The sequence below is a fragment of the Canis lupus genome, chromosome 6 (genome assembly GCF_003254725.2).
Source record: "Canis lupus dingo isolate Sandy chromosome 6, ASM325472v2, whole genome shotgun sequence".
Taxonomy (NCBI): domain Eukaryota; kingdom Metazoa; phylum Chordata; class Mammalia; order Carnivora; family Canidae; genus Canis; species Canis lupus.
Window position 1 is genome coordinate 51558369 of NC_064248.1, and position 21560 is coordinate 51579928.

A 21560-nucleotide genomic window follows, 5' to 3' on the forward strand; every position below is an offset into this window, starting at 1 on the left:
TGCATTTTAAACAAACAAAAGCCACTAATTTCTAATACTGTTTTAATAACACCTACAAAAAATTAGTTTTCAGATTCCAACAAAATGCATAAGCATTCGTTTCTCTATGTTTAAATTCAGATTATTATGATGATTAAATCAGAAATCTGTGTAATGTCCTAGGCATACAATAGATGATCAATAAAGAGGTATTTTTATTAGCTCTAAGTGAAATTAATGATTAAGCATGCATGATTCAACAGAGGACGCAACACACCAATCAATGGTCGTCAAGGCTAGTACAGATGGGAAGGTGGCTCTGTCCATATACTCTAGTCATTCATTATCCAGCAACAACAAGTGTGGGCCAGGAAAATCTTTCCCTAAAACAATAGAGGATGCCAAGATCCTAACCGCTCAATACAATCTCTCAGAAAGAAACATTTGGTGGCCTTTAAATAGAAAGTATGATGCCAAAAGAATGCTTTTGGTTCCATATTTTTTAATCTACAAATTGCAAATAGTTGTGTTGAAAAATGTTTATTGGCTGAAAGATGTATTATATTCTTTAGGGGATCAAAGTCAATCCTGAAATATGTTAATGTTGTTATATCCTAATGGTGGTGCTGAGGGGGACAAAAAATATCATAAAGCCCTTAAGAAACAAACTTTTGTGTGTGTGACACAGATGGTTGGAATAAATTATGGGGCTCAATAAAAAGCAGTTCAATTTAGTTTTAAAATCCATTTGGACATTTATCAAAGATCACATTGTGAAATGTATTTGTGCTACTTGGAAGAGTCAGACTAATCAGCATCCCCCACTCCTCCACCCTTCCCCACCTTCCAAAAAAAGGAAAAGAACAAGAAAAAAACTAATGCAAGTTCTTTCGGCTGAAGCCTAACACAAGATCCTTGAAATTTATGAGTTCAGTGATGACAATAAATGGAGTAATAAATTGAAAAAGTATACCGGGTGGTAATATATGGATATACATACACACAGACATACACATCATATCCAATGGCACAAACATGTAATATATTAGTTCTTCTAAAAGAATGTTAAGTGGTTATTCTGCCTAAGTTACAAACTACCAAAAATTCATTCCCTTGTACTCTGCAAATCAGATGCAAATATTAAAAAAAAGACATGATGACATTTTAATAAATGGAGAAGATATTGCTCAGAATATTTGAGAAAAATAAAATTAATGAAACTGCATATGTTTAAGACATGAATAAGGAAATGTTAAATATTTTCAAATTTATTGAAAATATTCTAAGTACTTTACATGGATGATCATACTTATCATATATTGCCAATTGAGTTGCCAAGACAAGAATGAGAACAGAAAATATGTTTCAGAGTAAGCCTCTAGTTTAGAGTTTCTCTGACTGGCATACATGATAAATTTCAATTTTTAAACATCAAAAGATGCACTGGAGCCACCAGAAAAGTATACAAACAGGCTGATTTTTAGTTCACTTGTTTGTTCGATCAACATATTTTAGAGCACACTTACTTATTTCCAAACATTATATAAGCTGAAGGGTTCAAAGATTAATAAGATATAGTCCTTGCCCTTGAATAACTCTTTCAGGTGGGGATACAGAAACCTAAATGTATAATATTCAATATTAGATGCTAATATAGAAATATGAAAAAATGGTCAAGGACTATAACATGCATTTATCCAAAATATTTGTTGAGCATATACAATGTGCTAGGTGTTGGTCCAGCCTGGGGATACAGCAGTAAAGAAAACAACCTTATAAAATTTACAATTAAAAATAATTGCATTTCCTACTGAAGTAGGAAAATGTAGACAATGAACAAACATAATTAAAACAAATAGAACACAGATTTATATTAAGTGCTATAAAGAAAAATAAAGCAGGAAGGAGGGAATAGTGAATGTGAGAAATTCAAGGTGCAGTTTTAAACGTGGTGGTCATAGAAGAACTTACCAAAAAGGTGAATTTTATGTAAATGCTTGAACCTGATGAGGAGCTTAGCCCTCATAATATCTGATAGAATCTCACTGTAGGCAGAGGGAACAGGAAGTGGAAAAGTTTGTGTAAATGGAGCTGGAGCAAACAAAAATAGTAAGAATTAGGAGGAGAGAAAATAAGCAGCTGTATTATTGATATCTGTAGGCCACTATGTGGAATTTTTTCTGAGTGAAATGGAAAGCCATGATAGGTTTGGAGCAAAAGACGGACAGGCTTATTGTTTTATAGATTAAATAAATCAATACATTCAAAATTACTATTTTGTGATAGGACATTGTATTCAAACACTCAGATTATTTTGTGTAAAGTTTAAGCAGTTCTATTTGCCAGCTTCTATACCTTAAAAAATTTTACCTAGGACTATGATGCTATTAATAATTCTATTTGCCAGTTTCTATAATGCTTAAAAACGTTTCAACCAGGAATGTGATGATATTAATAATTATTTTCAATTAATGGCTTATAGAACATTACAGATACTTTTGGTATTTTTTCATGTAAAATACTTCACATATAAACTACAGAGAAACTAACATGTGCCAAGCACCATAGTACAGACAACAAGGGCCTCACATGCATGTACACACATTTAAATTTATAAAAGGTAAATAAATGTGTTTCTGTATTTGCTCATAATGCAATGGTTTTTTAAAAATAACTTTTACTTTTCCGTGTAATTAACTAAACCGTGTTTGTGACTTGTCCATATATATTCAGACCCTATAATCTCATATACTCTTGGATATATTCTATCTTCCCCTGATGTTAAAATTCTACCAATTTACTTCTAAATACTGCTGAAAATTGGATTGCAGCAACTCAATACAGTTATTAATCAGATTTATGTAGATTTATGTTACTACATTTTTATTCTTGCGTAAAGAACTTTGGAGTGAGTGTACTTTTAGGTAGATTTTGCGTGTTGCATAATCATTCTCTCTTAAAATGACAATATGAGAAATAAAGTTGTTGGGTCAAAGAAAATGCATATGTTTAAAGTTTGGCTACATGTTGCTAAACTGCTCTACCTATATACTGTAGCAAGTTTTTGCTCATTATAGAACCTCATGAGTCTGTCAATTTTCTTACACCTTAATCACTCCTTGAAATATTTTTGTCAGCCTAATAGGTGAAAAATCATATATATTTATTTATTAAAAAGATTTTATATATTTATTCATGAGATACACACAGAGAGAGGCAGAGACACAGGCAGAGGGAGAAGCAGGCTCCATATGCAGAGTCCAATGCGGGACTTGATCCCAGGATCCCAGGATCATGACCTGAGCTGAAGGCAGATACTCAACCACTGAGCCACCCAGGCACCCCTTATACTTCATTTAACTGGCATTTTTTGACTATTAATTTGGGTGATATAATTTCACTTTTTTTAAAAAAAATCAACTACTTGTATTCTAAAGGGGAAAGGAATTGCCCATTAATACTCTTTACTCAAAAAAAAAAAAAAAAGGGATCCCTGGGTGGTGCAGGGGTTTAGCGCCTGCCTTTGGCCCGGGGCGCGATCCTGGAGACCCGGGATCGAGTCCCACGTCAGGCTCCCGGTGCATGGAGCCTGCCTCTCCCTCTGCCTATGTCTCTGCTTCTCTCTCTCTCTCTCTATGTCTATCATAAATAAATAAATAAATAAAATCTTTAAAAAAAAAAAAAGTCTCTTGCTTTTAGGCTTTCCATACCCTCTGTCATGGTTAGAGAGAATAATAACAAATACCTCCTAAATATTCATGTACCTACTATTACCAGGTACTGTGTTAGGCATGGAGGATAAAAAGATAAGGCGCACTCAAAACCACCAAGAACCTTATAGGCTAGGGAAGGTGGTAATCACAAAAACAAACTACAGAACAAGAACAGGATGTCACTTATTATTCAGATGATCAAAAATGGATCATTATAGGTTTATGGTAGAAAACAGAAATAGAGACACTGATTGAGACAAATCCTTCTGGGTTACAGGTTTTTCTTTCCAGACTGATAAAAACACAGGGTTCTGCTTCATAAGTGTAACAAAATACTAAAGAACATTGGCATTAATATATGGTAGAAAATTCACTATTTTGGTTTCCAATGACAACGATGATTACCACCCTGGCTGGCATGTGGAAGAAATAACTGAGCCCATCCCTAGAAATCACTTGCCTTGGTTGATTTTAAAACATTCACCCAAGTGAATATATGAATATGCATTATACATACATTACAATCAGAGTGATACTTCTAAAATACATATTTGATCACATCATCCCTCTGCTTTAAAAAAAAAAAATCCAGTTTCCCACTTCCCATAGGATAAAATTCAAAATCCTAAATTAAGGCTAAACTACCACATGGCAACACTCTGGGTCACTCTCTCCCTAGCTGTTGAGACCCTCTTTTCCCTTCTATCAGGACCTCTAGGCTGGGAGCCTTTGTACAGGTTACTTTCTTGCCTGGAATGCTTTTTTTTCTTCCTTTTTTTCTTTTTTAAAGATTTTATTTATTTATTCATGAGAGACACAGAAAGAGAGAGGCAGAGACACAGGCAGAGGGAGAAGCAGGCTCCATGCAGAGAGCCCGATGTGGGACTTGATTCCGGAACTCCAAGATCACGCCCAGAGCTGAAGGCAGACTCTCAACCACTGAACCACCCAGGTGTCCTGCCTAGAATGCTTTTGATCTCTTCTTTTTTTGTCTTACTAACTTTATCTCGCAGATCTTAGCAGCAAGGTCATTCCTTAGGAAGTTCTTCACTGATTTCCCAACTCTCTGCTATAACAGTCCTCTATTTTTCCTGGTTATTGTTATTCATAGTAAATATTATATTATTGTGTGATTGCTTGACAAATGTTCACCTCCCTAAATCATCTGCAAGCTGCAAGAGCATAGACCTCACTACTGTTTCACTCACCACTGTATCTCTGGTGTTTTTTGTTGTATCTAGTGCATATTGGGCACACAGTTATTTGTGATATAAATAAATAGATGAGCAAATACAGAAATATTTCAACACATTGAAATAAAAAAAGACTATTACAGGAGTCAATTTTCTTATGTTTAGACATGTGGATAATTAAGTACATTTTACATGCAATATATTCTATCAGTTAAATAAAAGACAGTAGTGAAAATGCACCAAGAGTGGACTCTGAGATGGAAATGTGCATGCAGGAAATTTATTGGGAAGGACTGTCTGGATGAGGACTTCTGTGGGTGGGAAACAAAGAAGGATGGACAGAAGGAGAAGCAGAACTCTACTGCAATCTCAACAAATATCTCAGATGATCCCTCAAGAGATCTCTAAAGTTGAGATGGCCCCTCAAAGAATAGAGGCAAGTGCCAGGCTTTTATAGCCTACATTAGTCATCATTGGATGTCTGCTACTCTGCGTGGGGACATGATCCTTAGGTGAACGGCTCTCTTTACCTAAGGGCATTTTCCAGAGAGGGACCTAGCAGAGAGCTGTCAACTACCACACTCCCAACAGTTGTGAGAGTTAGTATCTCAGTCCTGAGTGGATTGGGAGGAAGGATGGGGATCTGTGAGGCACATCATGGCATTCACTACAGATGGCCAAAAGGAACAATTGTGAATAATGTACAGCAAGGTTCTGTCTCAATCCCAAATACAAATGCACTTTAAATTACAAAAGAATAAAATTCCAGCAAGAAAACAAAGTGACAGCTTTAAATGACAGTTGCTAGAATTATGGTAACTTTTGATGATGAGAGAAAAACAAGCCCAAAGAAAAGGCATTGAGGTAATGAGGAAATATTCACCCTAGAGGATATTTTTCCCCCCACTTTAAGTCAGATAACTATCAACTTCCTATTCACACTGCATTTTACACAAAATCATTCATGGTCAATTATAGACCAACAATGTTTTCCTAGAAAATGAGCATCAGAGGGCATATCTTTAAATTTTTTAATATTTAACTAACATTACATGGCATTTTGCAATTTATAAAATACTATCGCATACATTTTGACATTTAACTCTCATAATAACCTCATTCAGTTAAACCACTGACTAAAAATCACTACATGACAGTGTACGTTTTGAGCTAGTGGCTTAAGGTTTGTGATAATAAGAGCAATGTCTTTAATATATGCTGAGGTATCACCAATGCCTATCACAGTGCCTGTAATAGCACTCAATAAGTAATCATTGAATAAGTTTTTGAGAGGGATCTGTAGTTTCAGTGTTATCTGTGCTTTTTTACAGCATTATGATATACATGCATATATGTTGCATCCATGTGTATGTGTATGTATGTTTATAAGGGATACACAGTATATGTAGTTGGATAAATTACACCAAGTTTATTTCAATAATATGAACAAATATATACATTATGAACTCTCTTGAGTAGAAATACTAGAAATTTTTGGACCCAACTGATTCTTATTCATTATCCCCTTTGTCAGTTTGGATAGGAATTAATCTAGCCTTAAAAAATCAGGTGGGTGGGGATCCCTGGGTGGCACAGCGGTTTGGCGCCTGCCTTTGGCCCAGGGCGCGATCCTGGAGACCCGGGATTGAATCCCACATCGGGCTCCCGGTGCATGGAGCCTGCTTCTCCCTCTGCCTGTGTCTCTGCCTCTCTCTCTCTCTCTCTCTGTGACTATCATAAATAAATAAAAATTAAAAAAAAAATCAGGTGGGTAAAATAAGTCTGACTATTAAAGTCTCTCTTTTGGGGGAAAAACATCTTCCAAGGAGTGTCAAAAAAAAAAAAAACCACACATACACACAACAAACTGCTTAATGCTAGACTACAGAGGAAAAAATAAAGCATATGGAAATCTGCATTTTTATTGTGTTTCTAAATTTGTGATACTGTATAACTTTTCAGAAATGAAAAATGACTCATAAGCTTTCCTTCTGATTTTGGTAATAATAATCATCATCATAATAATATCCATTCATGTAATGTAAACTATTGGACTGAAATGCATTTTGGTGAATTTGTACATTATTAGATGAGCTGTCTCTCCAAAGTCTACAAAAAAATTAATGTGGAACACCTGATATTTGACTGTGCTTCCAGATGGAGGGACAGCTTGACAAATGCCATCATAATTTACAACTTTAAAAAAGTGTGGTGTGAATGCATTTGCAGTAAGCTTTAAACAGCTTGGATTATTTACAGGTACAACTGTGTTTAATGTGGAATTTCAATGGATTTAAAGTATTATTAGATTCAATCACTGATCACAGAATATAGGTGTGGCATGTGAGCAACATGATTAGATGCTTTAATTAAATATCTTAGAACAGGGTACATCTGTTTGGTGAGGTCAGGGGGGATGGTAAAATAGCATTTCAATTTTATATTTCATTATTGAGCGTCAATGAAGCAGCTCTTACCCTTATAAAGACAGCATATTTTGAATTTGTCCTATGGTGGTTTAGGAGAATAATAATCACAGAATGTAAATATGGAAATATAGTGTCTAATTCTTAAGGATAACTTGGACCCTTGTGCCTATAAAAAAACTAAAATATAGTTTGCTAACTGGTAAGATTTATAGTAGAGTACAGTCTAAAAGAGCATATAAATCTCTATCTCTGGTGGTTAGGAATTTGACTATTGAAGCTCTCTGGTTAAATTGGAGAAGTAATCATATATGTTATAATTAAATACATTACTCATATATATGTAATATAGGTATTTACACATATACCCTTTTCTCTCAATTTATGTATATGCATCTACATACATACCTAGATATTTAATGACAAATATTACATACCATTATAACAGTATTATTATATATATGTAATACATATATAACTCCAGGAGACTATAGATGACTTTGGAGGTGGGTAAGGTATGATTCTAGGAAGATACAGGAACATCTGACTTTGGAACACTACTTCATGAAAAAGAAAGTAGTTAGTTTGACACATTTTAACTATAAATTGATAGGTACTGTGATTTTCTTCTCAGGAATAAGTGGGACATTGAAAAGAATACATAGTAAAGTGAAACTAAAGCTTCTGAAATGAATTGCTTAATGCATAAACCAATTTTAGGATCTACAGAGTTCGTTCAATCACCAACCTTGGTACCTTATGCTCATTCCTGGGCTGGAGCTGACTATCCAGTAAACAGAAAAGCCAGACATGAGCCCTCTCTTCATGGCCATTATATTCTGAATGGAAGAAAGTTATTAAACAAGTCACCCTTCAATAAATATGCAAATAAAATTGGATAGGGCTATGATAAAAAAAAATTAAAACAAATTTAGACATAACAAAATTAGAAAAAAAAAGAGAAAAACAGAGACAGGGTGAGTCTAATCTTGTTGACTGGAATGGGTCAGGGGAGTCTTCTTTACACCCTAAAGGATGTGTAGAAAGGGAAGAGTCCTCCCAGTGGAGGACATATGCAAAGGGAAGAGAAATAGAAGAAGGGAAGGTTACTCTTGTGCTGGAACATAAGGAGTCATGGCAAAAATGGCCATAGGAGAGGTTGTAGAAGGGTAAGGGAGATAATTAAGAGGTCACTAGAGAGTTTGTATTTTATACTGACTGCAATGTAAATCACTGAAAGATTTATGCTGTGTATGTCTCTCTCTCTCTCTCTGTATATAAGATGAGCCAATTAATACTTTTTAAAACTCAATCTGGAGTAGAGAGGAGTAAGAGTAGAACTGGAATACCGGTATCTTGGACCTTGGTGGACACAGTGAAGGTGGAGAAATGATGAATATTCCAAGATCTCTGTAAGAGGCTGAATCCTGAGAGCTTGGGGATGGATAAAATGTGGGAGAACACATGAGTTTAAGGGTTCTATAGTTTTTCTTAACCATAGTCTTTGATTCAAGAAAATGTACCCATTCTATATCTAATAATAATTCTAGGTTCAGGAAGGTAACCTAGTGGTTTAAAGTCTTCCCAAACCACTCATGGTGGTGAGCACCCCAGTCATTCGGTCCCATTTCTCTTTTAGATTCCAAGCAGGCATCACTGTACTTTACTATTTTGCTTACTTGCTTACTCAGAGTATGATCTCCGTGGGAGTGAGGTATCTTGTCTGAAGGTGGATTATTTTTGAAACAGTAAACCCTCCACAAGAGAAACCACAAGTAAATTAACCAGATAGGTCACTACAATATAATTTGACTCTTGTTACTAACATGGATTTTTCCCCCCAACCAAAGTATGGAGTAAGGAGAAAAAACACTACTGCCTGACAGTATTGTTGGGTACCTAACACAGTACCTAACACATTGTTGGGTACATTGGAAATGTTCAATAAGTGTATGTTGAGCGGAATGACGAGTGCACTAATGAAAGAATAAGGATATGGAGGAAGTATATGAACCCAGGCTGCTCACAACTTAGCCAAGAGGATCAAGAAGCTTGATGAAGGCCTCACTGGAAGGAAGCAGGTAGCGCTCTGAGCGAAGCGGGGACGGTGCACCTGTGCAGCCGGGAGGACGGGGGAAGGTCCGGAGTCCGATAGAGTCCAGGATGAATGTTTTCTGGGTCGAGACCGTCGCTAAGTGAGAATCACTCCCCTCGCCACAGCAAGCTCTGTAACGAAACATAAGGCACTCCCCGAAAGAGCTTCACATTTTAGGATTATATATATATATATTTAAACGGCCCTTAGAATGGACTGCCCTGCAAAAATATAGCCTTGATTTCTGCACCACGGACAGCACTTGCCACTTCTGGCCGTAGCAGCGTGGCGGGCCTCGGTCCCTGGGCCCCCACCGCGCTGCCCCCGCTCCGCCCCGGGTTGAGGCTGCTCGGGTCACACCCGCGCCCTCGCCGCCTCCCGCCCCCCGCCCGGGCGCTGCAGGAATGGAGGGGAACGTCTGCGCCCCCCGCCCCGGGAGCCCTGAAGACGCAGCGAGCGGCCCGTGAACCGAGGTTTCCGCACCTCGCGGGGTTCGTGCGGAAGGAAAGAAAAGGAGCGGTTCTCCGCTTAGAGCGCCAACCGCCTCCACCTTTACGTCCCGGGGGCCTCTCCGCCGGGCCCCGCCTCGCACGCTCAGGCCCCGACCGCCCCGGAGCTGCGGGCAGCCCCGGGCAGCTCCGGGCAGCCCCGGGCAGCCCCGGGCGCCTCCTCCCCGCGGCCGCCGGCGTGGGGGAGGGGCGGGGCGGGACGGGGGCTCGGCTCGCGGGCCGCGGGTGCGCAGGGCGGCGCGGGGCCGAGCCCGCAGCCCCGCCCCCCGGGGGCGTGGCCTCCCGGCGCCCCGCCTCCCGCCGCCGACCCTCCGCTTCCTCTTCGCCCGCCGCCGGGGCGGCCGTCACTGCGCTCCCCGCCTGGAGCCCGCAGCCGCGAGGAGGGGCGGCCGCCGGGACGCGAGCGCGGCCATGGCCCCGGTGCTCAGCAAGGACGCGGCGGACATCGAGGTACCGCGGCGCGCCGGGCCGCCCGGCTGGGCGCGGGGGGAGGCCGCCCGGGGCGCTCGGGAGCCGGGGCGGGACGCGGGAAAGTTTGCGTCCGCGGGGGGTCGGCGGGCGGAGGAGCCGAGCTGCAGCCCTCGGGGGCGGCGGGGCGGGGAAGGGGGTCCCGCGGCTGCAGGGGGCCTCGCCGCCGGGCCTGTTTACTTGGGAGGGGGCTAGGGACGCCCGCCCCGTCCTGCCCCGAGCGGCGCGGGTTGCAGTGAGGCGGGGTCTGCAGGGAGGGGGGCCCCCGCTGCCCCCCCGGGCTGCCCCGACACTAACCTCCCGCCCCCCCCCCCCCGCCTCGCCCTGCACGCGCGGCGGGGCACCTGCCTGCTGCCCCCCGCTGCACCTGCGCTGGGCGAGTGGTCGCGAAGGTCGAGCGTAGGACTCAGGGGCTCTTAGAGCAGCCCCCGCCAGCCGTAGTATCGCTTATGGGATCAATTTAACCTGGGGAGGGAGGAAGGGAACAAAGTATGGGGAACATGAAGAATGCAGTGCTGTCAGGAAAAAAACAAAAAACAAAAAAAACACACAGAAGCAAGCTGTATTTTTCTCTCCTCTTAATAGTTTTTGATCCCCTCTCTCGCTGCTTCTGTGAAAATGTCATCTTTCTTCCAGTGAATAAGGTCCCTAACCTGAAATAGCAGGATCGTTTCCTTTCAATTCTCCCGAAGACTTTTATGTATGAAATAAGGATTTAATTACAGTGATTTTTTAGACATCCTAACCCACTTTTAGGATTTGTGAGCTGAGATAAACTGCTTTTTTTTTTTTTTTTTCTACTTTGTTGTTGTTGTGTTTTAAGGCTTTTCTTGGAGTCTTCCTCTCTGATAGCATCTGTGTATGTGTAAATCTTCTTTTTCTATATGGGGCACGATTTTTCTCTTCTCAGTTTTTTTTTTTTTTTTTCCCAGTGGCTTAAGTAAAAGTTAAAAAACCACCTGTTTGCACAATAGCTACTTTTGCCACATTTTCGTCTGTCACTGATTTGAAGTAACTTTGTGTTCTCTTTGGGAGATGATAGTAGTGTTTTTTTCTCCTTACTCCATGCTTTGGTTTGGAAAAAATCCATGTTAGTAACAAGAGTCAAATTATATTGTAGTGACCTATCTGGTTAATTTACTTGTGGCTTCTCTTGTGGGTAGTTTACTATTTCAAAAATATTGATGGATAATATATATTTAACCAAATATTTATTCATGTGTGCACAGGGTAAAAGGTAATTTATGTCATCGCTCTTTTTGGTCCTTGTTACTTTGACTTAACCAAATCCTTTCTTTCTTTCCTTTTTCTTCCGCCCCCCCCCCCTTTTTTTAAACTAAGAATAACAGCAAAGTTTTGATAGCATTCAGACAGTGCTGATTTTAGAGAATAGAGTGTCAGTGGGCAGGTGGCTTTTGGCTTTTGGCTTTCGGCTTGGGTGTTATTTGCTTAGCTGATTCCCTTCTCTGTATTTCTCTTGCAATTGTCTTTGAAATCAGTTCTTAACCACATTAACACTAAGGAAAAGATGCCAGTGAAACATTAAATGACTGGCTTCATTTTGTATGTTGTTTGAACCAAGACCATTGGAGAAATCCACACCCTCACACTCACCTCAATCTAACCTTAATCTATAGGGTTCATCTGTATGATATTATTTATAATCTAGAATGGTGGTATTTAAAGTTTTCAGCTTTTATGTAGTTTGTATATGCAACACATTTTAATCAGTAATAGCTTTTATTATACATAGTACCTTCCTTTTCTCTCAAAGTAATACCCGTGATTCATGAGCTAGAGTGCCATGAGAGAGCGTGAAATTAATCATTAAAATATAATGCAGTGAGGAAAAATACATTAAGCCTAAAGAAACACATTCAAGCATAGATGTCTTAGTTGATCCTATTGATTCACCAAAGTTCATTTTTGTTTGAAAAAATCAGAATGAATTACGAAAGCTCAGTTTTCTATCAAATTTCAATGCATACATTGGATTTTCCTTCCTTGAATGAATTCAGTAAGACCATTGTCTGGAGATTGATCTGACATGACTGTGACCATTGCTTTAGTCTCAAGTATATGGAGTAATCTCAAAAAAAAAAAAAAAATCAGTATGAAACAAAGTACATATTCACTTGATAAATGTGAAAAGAACAGAAGGTGATGGTGACAAGCTACTATAATAGTGATTTAATTTTCCCCGTAAGCTACCCAACAAAACCTTAGGTTTCAGTGAAGCAGCCAAGAAATATCCTTGTGTCTGAGGAAAAAGTTACTGAGGTATACAAAGTTGCTTTGTGTGTTCACTCCATAATTTCTAGCCTCCATTAAATATCACATCAGAGTTTGAAGGATTGGGAGCATGAAAAACAATCAGAATGTCACCAAACCCCAAAACTGGAATATTCCTGGCTGAAAGGTAGGCATAACAACAATGATGCATTTGTAAGTGATATATATATTAGGCGATAGAACCTTGCTCATATACTCAAAAATTGTTTTCATTGTAGTAATTGTAGAAGCTGCTTGAGAAGTGAAGTTTTGGGGGGGGGGGGGGGTGCCTGGGTGTCTTAGTTAAGTGTCTTCTGCTTAGGTCCTGATCCTGATCCCCTGGTCCTGGGAGCTAGCTCTGCATCTTGGCTGGAGCAGGGAACCCTGCTTGGTGGGGAGTCTGCTTCTCCCACTCCCTCTGACCCCCTCTCCTGTGCTCTCTTGCATGCATGGGTGTGTGCATGCTCTTTCTCTCAAATGAGTAAATAAAAATCTTAAAAAAAAAAAATGAAGATGTTGTATTTGTATTTGCTTTTGTGGTTATTTTTTTTTTTTTTTGTCCGTTTTGTAACCTGACACATTAATGTGGTTCAGAATGTGGGATCTAGAGCAACAATTGTCTGGGGTTGAGGTCTAATTTAGCTCTTTTCAGCTGTGTGACTCTAGGCAAGTTACTTAGCTTCTCTGAGTCATATTTGCAAATCTGTCGAAAAAGAAAATCATAATAGAAAATATAATAAACAAATGTCACAAGTTGACATCATGTTAGGAAAAAGGACAAATGTTAAAAAATAAGAATATGAACAAATATCTTAGGAAAATCACTGCTGATGAAATAATTAGCATTCTAAAGTTCATTAATGGCATTAATGGTAGCTAAATACTTTTAAAAGTCATTTACTTCATGGACTTAGTTTCTGAAGCTAAATTTTGTCTAGGATGACTTTTGAATACAAATTCCTCTGGGAAGGTTTCAGAGAAGGTTAATACCCAATATTGATCACTTTTCCTGACTTCAGCAGTACCTTCACAGTACTTCATTTAGTTTAAATTGATAACCAGTATAATGTCAATATCTGCACATTTAAAAGCAAGTATGAATCATTTTGGAAGAGCATGCTTGTGTTTAATGCCTTGTTTGTCTCCACTGACATGGATTATTGAGAGTAGACTATAAAAGTATAGTTAAAGGAAAATGTATGTAGCTGCAGGGAGCTTTTAACTTTTTGAATAATAATAATTTTGATAAATATTTACAACCAGACTAAATTGCTACCTACCGCTCTTATGCTTTCACTATCACAAGTCAAAGTCTATTCCTTGAATTATCAGTCTTTGAGTATTAAAAGGTATAAACTCATTTCACATTTACCCTGAATCAGAAAGGGATTTCAGTCCATTGTCTACAAAATCATAGTGCATTTCAAGTCAAATAGAAAGAGTTTCTGAATTATACTCTGGCTTCCATTCATTTGAGAAGATAATTGAGAATTTTCTCTTTATTAATTAAGAAATAAGCTAATAAAATGGTAGATTTGGAAAATGGGAGTATAAAGGAAACAATTTGTGAAATTTCATTTTAAGGAGCACTTTGAAAAAAAGGGAAAGGCTTGGGTTATGAGTTATTTGGCATAGATGGAAGAAGATATTTCGGAGTATCCTTTAGCATAATTGCTTCTGTCCCGGGGAGAGGGGAAGGTCATGGTTATAAAGGCGAGAATATTTAACTATACAGAAGTTATGGGTTATTTATTTAAACTTTTATTCAGTGTATATGTAACAGTTTTTTCTTGTCTCCTTTCTTTAATTGATTGGGCATCACCAATCTATGGAAATGCTATCTTGACTTGTTGAGGCTTTTTCATTTTCTTAAAAAAATTAACTTTAAACTTGTTTTATGAGTTTGAGTTGTTAAAAATATGCTTGTCCTCTGTTCTGTGGACCATACTTAATTGAAAGTATTTCTCCTTTCTAAGGAATTTGATTGGGCAGTAAAAATGTTTCTGATAATGTGATTTGGGAAAGTTACTTCATTCCAAGTGATAGCTCCTTGTTGCTTTGTGGTACATTTCTATAGGTAAGTTTGGTCATATGTGTATTTTAATACATTAAAAAAAAACCTATTTTCTGTACATGGATTCAGTGACCAATTTTAGTAGTTTCATTACACACTATGAGATTAATGACTAATGATGAATCTATCACTAGGGAAATTTTTACGTTGGTATCTTAATCTTAACTATAGCAGATAGTTTGTTTTGATTGCTTAATTGTAAAAATGTGCTGGAATTTAGTAGCCTTCTTTCTTGTGTTCTGGAAGAAAAGTTCAGTTTTGGAAAGCTAAATATTTGGAGTAAGTAATTGATAAGAATGTGAAAAACATCTAGGGCCAAAATACTGAGATAATTGGATAATCTTTAAGTAATCTCTTTACTTAACAATTTGGATACAGCATTTTACCAAATGGAACAATGCAAGAGCTGAAAAATAGACTTTCCAGTACAGTAAATCTATTTGGTGACTGTGGGAGAATTTTTAATTAGCACAAACTTAAGTTATAAAATGAAAAACACTAAAAATAAAGACTGAAAAAAGCAAGTAATAAAATAATATGACAAAGAAAATATGACTGATACAGTTCAGGCTTCAATGTGCCTAAAGAGGATATTGAAAAGCAAGATTGGCCAATTTATTTTTCTGCATCTTAGCTATATAGCTATAATGACAAATATGTGGTAGAAACCTTCAGTCCTTAAAACTGTAAGAAAAATTTCCCTTCTGCCCTACCTTAATTTAAAAATATTTAATAAGACATTCTAAGATTATAAATTTATAGAGAGAATTTTGATTTTCAAATGTGACATGATTACCTTCTGGATTTCATTTGCTCTTAATCCTCTATATCAAAACAGAAGGTATTTTTTTGGTCTCAAACATCAATAGTGTGAATGTTCACTGGTATCCTGGAGCCAATTATACTACTGAGATAACTCTTAATAGGATTATATATTTCCTGTGGTTTATAATTATTACTTCTTCCATTGCTTGTAATTAAAATGTTATGCTAGATGTGAACTCAACGTATAACTTTTCTTTTAGAATGTTCACCACAGATATCTTTTTATTGATACTAGGAATTCAGTAATTTTATATAGTTATTTATTTTGTATTTCGCAAAATCAAGTATTCAGTTCATTAGGTTAAAAAAGAAAGCATCCTGTTAAAACAGACCTGGGTTCCATTCCTGGCTTTTTCCTTTTTATATTTTTGTTATTGTGGTCAAGTTCCTTCCTGGACTATTATTTCTTTCTCTGTCAATTGGATTTAATCCTAATTATTTCATGCAATAGCTATAATGATTAATTGGTGTCATATACATATAGTGCGTCAAACAGTGTCTGTCACATAAAATATATGTTTTTTTTAAATGGTAGTACTTCTTTTTAAATATCACTACTGCATATATCATGTGTAGTATGTAAATGTCATTTGGCTGGAATTTGCTCAACTCCAGAAATTAACTAGTGGTATCAAAGTCTGTTAAAATATGTGAGGTAAGGAGGAGTTAATGAAGTTAAAAGAAGTAGGAAAAAAGCTTCAGAAATGATGCAGATATGTTTTATAAGAAACTTCTTGAATTTTATTTGTCAATATCAATGAGAAGGGGGAGTTTCTGAAATTCAGACTAAATTACGAAGAGCCCTTTCGTTTTCTAAAAAAATTTATTTAAAAAATATGTGTAGGGCAGACCCAGTGGCGCAGCAGTTTAGTGCCGCCTGCAGCCCAGGGCGTGATCCTGGAGACCCTGGATCGAGTCCCACATCAGGCTCTCTGTATGATGCCTGCTTCTCCCTCTGCCTGTGTCTCTGCCTCTCTCTTTCTCTGACTCTATGAATAAATAAATAAAATCTAAAAAAAAAAAATGTGTAATGCCTTCTATATTGCTGGCCCTCTAGTGTAAACTGAAGGAGATTCAAAGGAAGTTTGTGGCATAGGTATTTCTCTATATAGGATTATCCACGTCTGATACACTAAGGAATAACATTCAAATCTAGGGCTGACCCCCCTTAATCCTTAGTATTTAACTGCAGTGTACATATGGAATAATTTTTTAGTGTTTTTCTGAGTGTTTTTTGCGACTATATCAAGACAGTGCGTTGGTGAAAATTATTTCTTGGCATTCTCACCTGTATTTAGAAGGGTTTAGTATTATCCTTTCCTAAAAAGAAACTTCTACACAATTATTTAAAAAAAAAGCCCAGCGTTTTTGTATCTCTGTACAAACTGGATTAAGCTTCTAATTTCTCTAAGGAGGTACATTAGCTTCAAAGACAGTTTTTTATTCCTAGACTTCTAAACAGCCCTGTACACACTGTATATTCATGAAAACTTTTTCAATTCCTAGGAAGGAAACAGTTGGAGATCAACCTGTTTTGCACCAGGAAAATGTAAACTGTGTTTTTTTTCTGAAAGATGACTCAAATATTAAATATTTTCATACTAGGTTGTGATAATTTTATTTTTTTTGAGAATTTCAGCTTGCTTGTGTAATAGCATTCTTGGTATCCTCTACCTCTATCATAATAATTAAAGAGACAATCTGTGTCCCTACCTCCCAGGTGTTTGGAAATTGATATTATGAGTGCTTATGAATGTCCCCTTGAGGCATTGCTGACTGGGCCACTTTGAAGAAAAATCTCTTCATCAATAATGAAGCCCTGAGGGCCACTTCTCAGGGGACCCACACAAAATTACATGTCAACTCCAAGCCTGATTTATACAGATGGTGCTCATGGATGGAGACCTGACTGCACTTTCCCTCCTCCCATATTTTATTAGCCACCACTCTCTGCTGATCCTCCCCTCCTCCCCTTATACTTTTCTCTCCAAACTTCATCTCCTAATTTTCTACCTGTTTTACCTACCCACAATTGACTCGCCTAACTAGATCTTTTATCTTTGTGAAAGCCTTTGAATGATTCTAAAAATTGACTTTAGCAGCATGTTAAAACTTTAAAAATGTTAGTATATCTAACGTAAAAGCCATTTGAAAATCTCCAGCAAAGCAATAGTAGAGAGTATGTATTTACTATATGTTAATTAATACAAGTATTCTAGGATAGGGGACAGGCTCGGGAATATGTTTGCTCTACGTGTTGCGTCTCTTGCTCTCTGACCTTGTGGAAATCATTCAACCACTGTGAAGAGTTTGCTGACTTCTCAGTGAATTTGCTATTGATCGGTCTTTTAAGGATGATTTGTAATAAAATACGGCAATGGTGAAATTGTTTGGAAATGTGACCTGCTGAGTAATCATATTAAGGAAATGCAGGCATGGTGTTGTCATAGCTACTCTATTTTACATGCTAGATAGGATTAAGTATACCATTTGTATCTACTATATAGAATTGGCATACTTACCTGATTTTTAAACTTTCTTTATGCGTGCCTTCTTCCTTTTCTTTTTCAGTTAAGTTTTTCCTGAGCACAAAGAAAAATTCCAATCCTTCTATTTATGGATAGAGTTCTGTGAGGTGATCTGGAATTCATAAATTCATATTTTGTGTCTCTTAGATAATGTTGTCTTTAGAAACTATGGTCAGAGATTCTAAAAAGGAGTTGGGAGTCTCTTAGTTTCTCCAGTGTTTGTTGATTGGTAACTGTCAGTGGAAACCAGAGTATTAAATTCTTGGGTTTCTAGCCCATAGGGAATTCACATTACCTTTCTCTGACTTCTTGTACCACAGTGACTTCAAAGCTTTGGAGACTTTCTTTCAGATATTCTTACATAAATATTGGGGAGTACTGGAGTAGAATGCTTGAAATCCGCATACTCCAAAGAAAGACACTCAGTTCTCCTCATAGATCCTTAGGGTTAAATAAAGCACGACAGCTTTCACAGCAAGAAGCAAAAAGCATCTTGGGGGGAGGGGGTAACTTTTATTAATGTTTTTTATTCCTATGATTTAATTTTTAAGATTATTTTTCATGAGCATTCCAGAAAAAAATGTCCAAAAAAGTTAGAAAATAGACCTCAAACATACATAGGCACACCACCCAAATTAGCCCTGCTAAGCGATTTAGTTATTTTCTTTCCTATGCATAAGCAGTTTTTTCCTAAACAGTTTTAATCATATTTAGCTTTATATTTGTTTTCTTCTCTGATAAGAACTATTTCCCCCCATTCATACTGGCTTTTTAAATAGTTTAAATAGCACCATAAGACTTCATGGAGTGGAGATACCAAAATTTATGCAAGCCTCTCCTTAATGATCAGATGTTTACTTTGTTTTAATTATTTATAATAAGACTTCAATATTTTTTCTTTTAAGACATTTTGCTTAAATATACTTGTAAGGGTTGGTTTCATTGAAATATAGTGCGTTTTACTTTGCCTTTTCCACCTACCTACATGATTCAAATTAAGTGTCTTTTTAAAAAAGCATTTTTTAAAAGGAAAAAGTCCATTATTGGGTGCAAGGACGGAAAAGACAAAATGGAATTGGAACCAATTACTCGTTTGCTTCATCTCCCCACCACATTCAAGGTTACAGAACACACAAGCATTTGAATATAGTTTTCCTTTGATGTGGATGTGACTTCGTTTGGGCTTAATGGTGATTTGATGCTTCATTCTAGATTATGGCTTGACTGCCTGATGTTTCCTTATTTTTCCACCAGGGAAAACAGGAAGGGTTAAGTTGGGTTTCAGATTGTTTCCTAAATGGGTAAATGTCAGGCTTTTATTTTGAATGATTAGGTATGACACCAACTGCAGATGTTCTAGTGTGTGACCAGGAATGAAAACTTTTATATTGTACCTGGTACCCTGTGCCCCTGTCTCACTTAAGGCCACTTGAACAGACCATATTTTCAAAACATTCTTTTACCTTAGGCCTTTATATTAAAAATATAAATTGGTGTGTGTGTGTGTGTGTATGTGTGCATGTATGTACATATGTGTACATACACAAAAGCATGTGTGTGTGCAATTTATTTTTCTTTTCCTTATGGTACTTAAGAAGAGGAAGAAAGTGATGATTGGCTTAATTTGTATTTATTTGAATATTGGTTAATTTGAACATTTTTTCCACGTCTTAAAATAGGTTCGTTTTCTTTTTTTTTTTTTAAGATTTTAATTATTTATTCATGAGAGAGAGGCAGAGACACAGGCAGAGGCTCCCTCCCCAACAGGGAGCCTGATGCAGGATTCGATCCCAGGACCCTGGGATCACATCCTGAGCCAAAGGCAGATGCTCAACCATTGAGTCACCCAGGAGTCCCTGGCTTTTCTTTTAAACAAACTAACGGGATTTTAGTGTAAGAGTAAAATATAAGAGGTAAATAGAAATAGAAATACAACTAAGTAGAAGTATCTCTCAACAAAGTGACTTTAGAGAGAACACACTTCAACATAATGAAAGCCATATATGAAAAATCCTCAGCTAACATCACAGTCAGTGATGAAGAGCTGAATGAAAACTTTTCCTTTAAGATGAGGAACATGTCAAAGATGGTCCCCTCTTACCTCTTTTATTTAAATAGTACTCGAAGTCCTACATGCAGCAATAAGACCAAAAAAAGAAAAGGCACCAGATTGGTAAGTAAGAAGTAAAAATGTCATGTAGTATCATTATATACAGATGACATGATATTAAATATAGAAAGCCATAGATTACACCGAAAAACTCTTAGCTCTTAGAGTAATTTATTCAGTGAAGGTGCAGAATACAAAATTAATACACAGAAATCTGTTATGTTTCAATATACTAATAATGAAGTAGCAGAAGGAGAAATTAAGAAAACAATCCCATGAAAAAGAATAAAATGCCTAGAAAAAAATTTAACCAAGGAGATGAACAATGTATATTCTGAAAGCCATAAGACATTTATGAAAGAAATTGAAGATGGCACAAGTAAATGGAAAGATAGACCATGCTCATAGATTGGAAGAATTAATGTTGTTAAGATGTCTATATTACCCAAAGCGGTATAGGGATTCAATTTAACCTCTATCAAGATACCAATAATATTTGTCACAGAACTAGAACAAATAATCATAAAATTTATATGGAACCACAAAATATCCTGAAGCAATCTTGAGGGAAAAAAAGAGAAATAAAGCTGTAGGTATCACAAGTCTAGATATCAAGCTATTGTAATCAAAACAGTATGTTAATGGCACAAAAATATACACATAGATCAATGAAACAGAATAGAGAGCCCAGAAATAAACATTTATATGGGCAACTAATCTGTGATGAAAAGAGGCAAGAAGACAAAATGAGGAAAAGATAGTTTCTGCAATAAATAGTAGTGGAATAACTGGACTCTACATGTAAAAGAATGAAACTGGACAACTTTCTATCACCATACAGAGAAGTAAACTCAAAATATATTAAAGACCTAAATGTAGGACCTGAAGCCATAAAATTCTTTTTTTTTGGGGGGGGGGGAGGGTAAAGATTTGAAGTATTTATTTGAGAGAGAGAGGTCAAAGAGAGTGTGTGCGCTAGTGTGAGTATGCACAGGTGAGGGGGTGGGGAGGGCAGAGGGAAAGGGAGAAGTAAGCTCCCCATTGAACAGGGCTTGATCCCAGGACGCTAGGCAGATGCTCAATCAATCAGGCACTCCCTGAAACCATAAAATTCTTAAAAGGAAACAGATAATTATCTCTTGGACATTGGCCTTAGCAATATTTTTCTGGATTTGTCTCTTCAAGAAAGAGAAGCAAAGGTAAAAATAAGCAATTGGGGCTACATTAAACTAAAAAAAACTTTTTCACAGCTAAGGAAACCATCTACATAAGGAGAAGGCAACCTACTGAATGGAAGAAGATATTTGCAAATGATATAGTTGATGAGGTTAATATCCAAAATATAATAAGAACTCATCTGAACACCAAA

General features: G+C 37.4%; 1 protein-coding gene and 1 long non-coding RNA gene across 11 annotated transcripts in view; one reads left to right on the top strand and one right to left on the bottom strand.

Annotated features, from left to right (window-relative positions):
* The window catches only part of LOC112640801 (uncharacterized), a 184068-nt gene that overhangs the window by 77795 nt on the left and 84713 nt on the right, over positions 1-21560 (bottom strand). For 6 of the 8 annotated variants that reach the window (XR_004816948.2, XR_007411431.1, XR_007411432.1 and 3 more), the window contains 4 exons: positions 18076-18193; positions 10751-10848; positions 9339-9537; positions 8060-8150 (listed from right to left, as the gene is read on the bottom strand). This is a non-coding gene — a long non-coding RNA (uncharacterized LOC112640801). The remainder of the gene's footprint in view (positions 1-8059; positions 8151-9338; positions 9538-10750; positions 10849-18075; positions 18194-21560) is intronic. The other 2 variants (XR_007411433.1, XR_004816952.2) reach the window with 1 other exon arrangement.
* Positions 10206-21560, top strand: part of DPYD (dihydropyrimidine dehydrogenase) — a 796351-nt gene continuing 784996 nt past the window's right edge. The window contains exon 1 of one of the 3 annotated variants that reach the window (XM_025417538.3): positions 10206-10365. In XM_025417538.3, the coding sequence (XP_025273323.1) occupies positions 10327-10365 (39 nt within the window). In that variant the 5' untranslated portion in view covers positions 10206-10326. The remainder of the gene's footprint in view (positions 10366-21560) is intronic. The other 2 variants (XM_035718273.2, XM_049111637.1) reach the window with 2 other exon arrangements.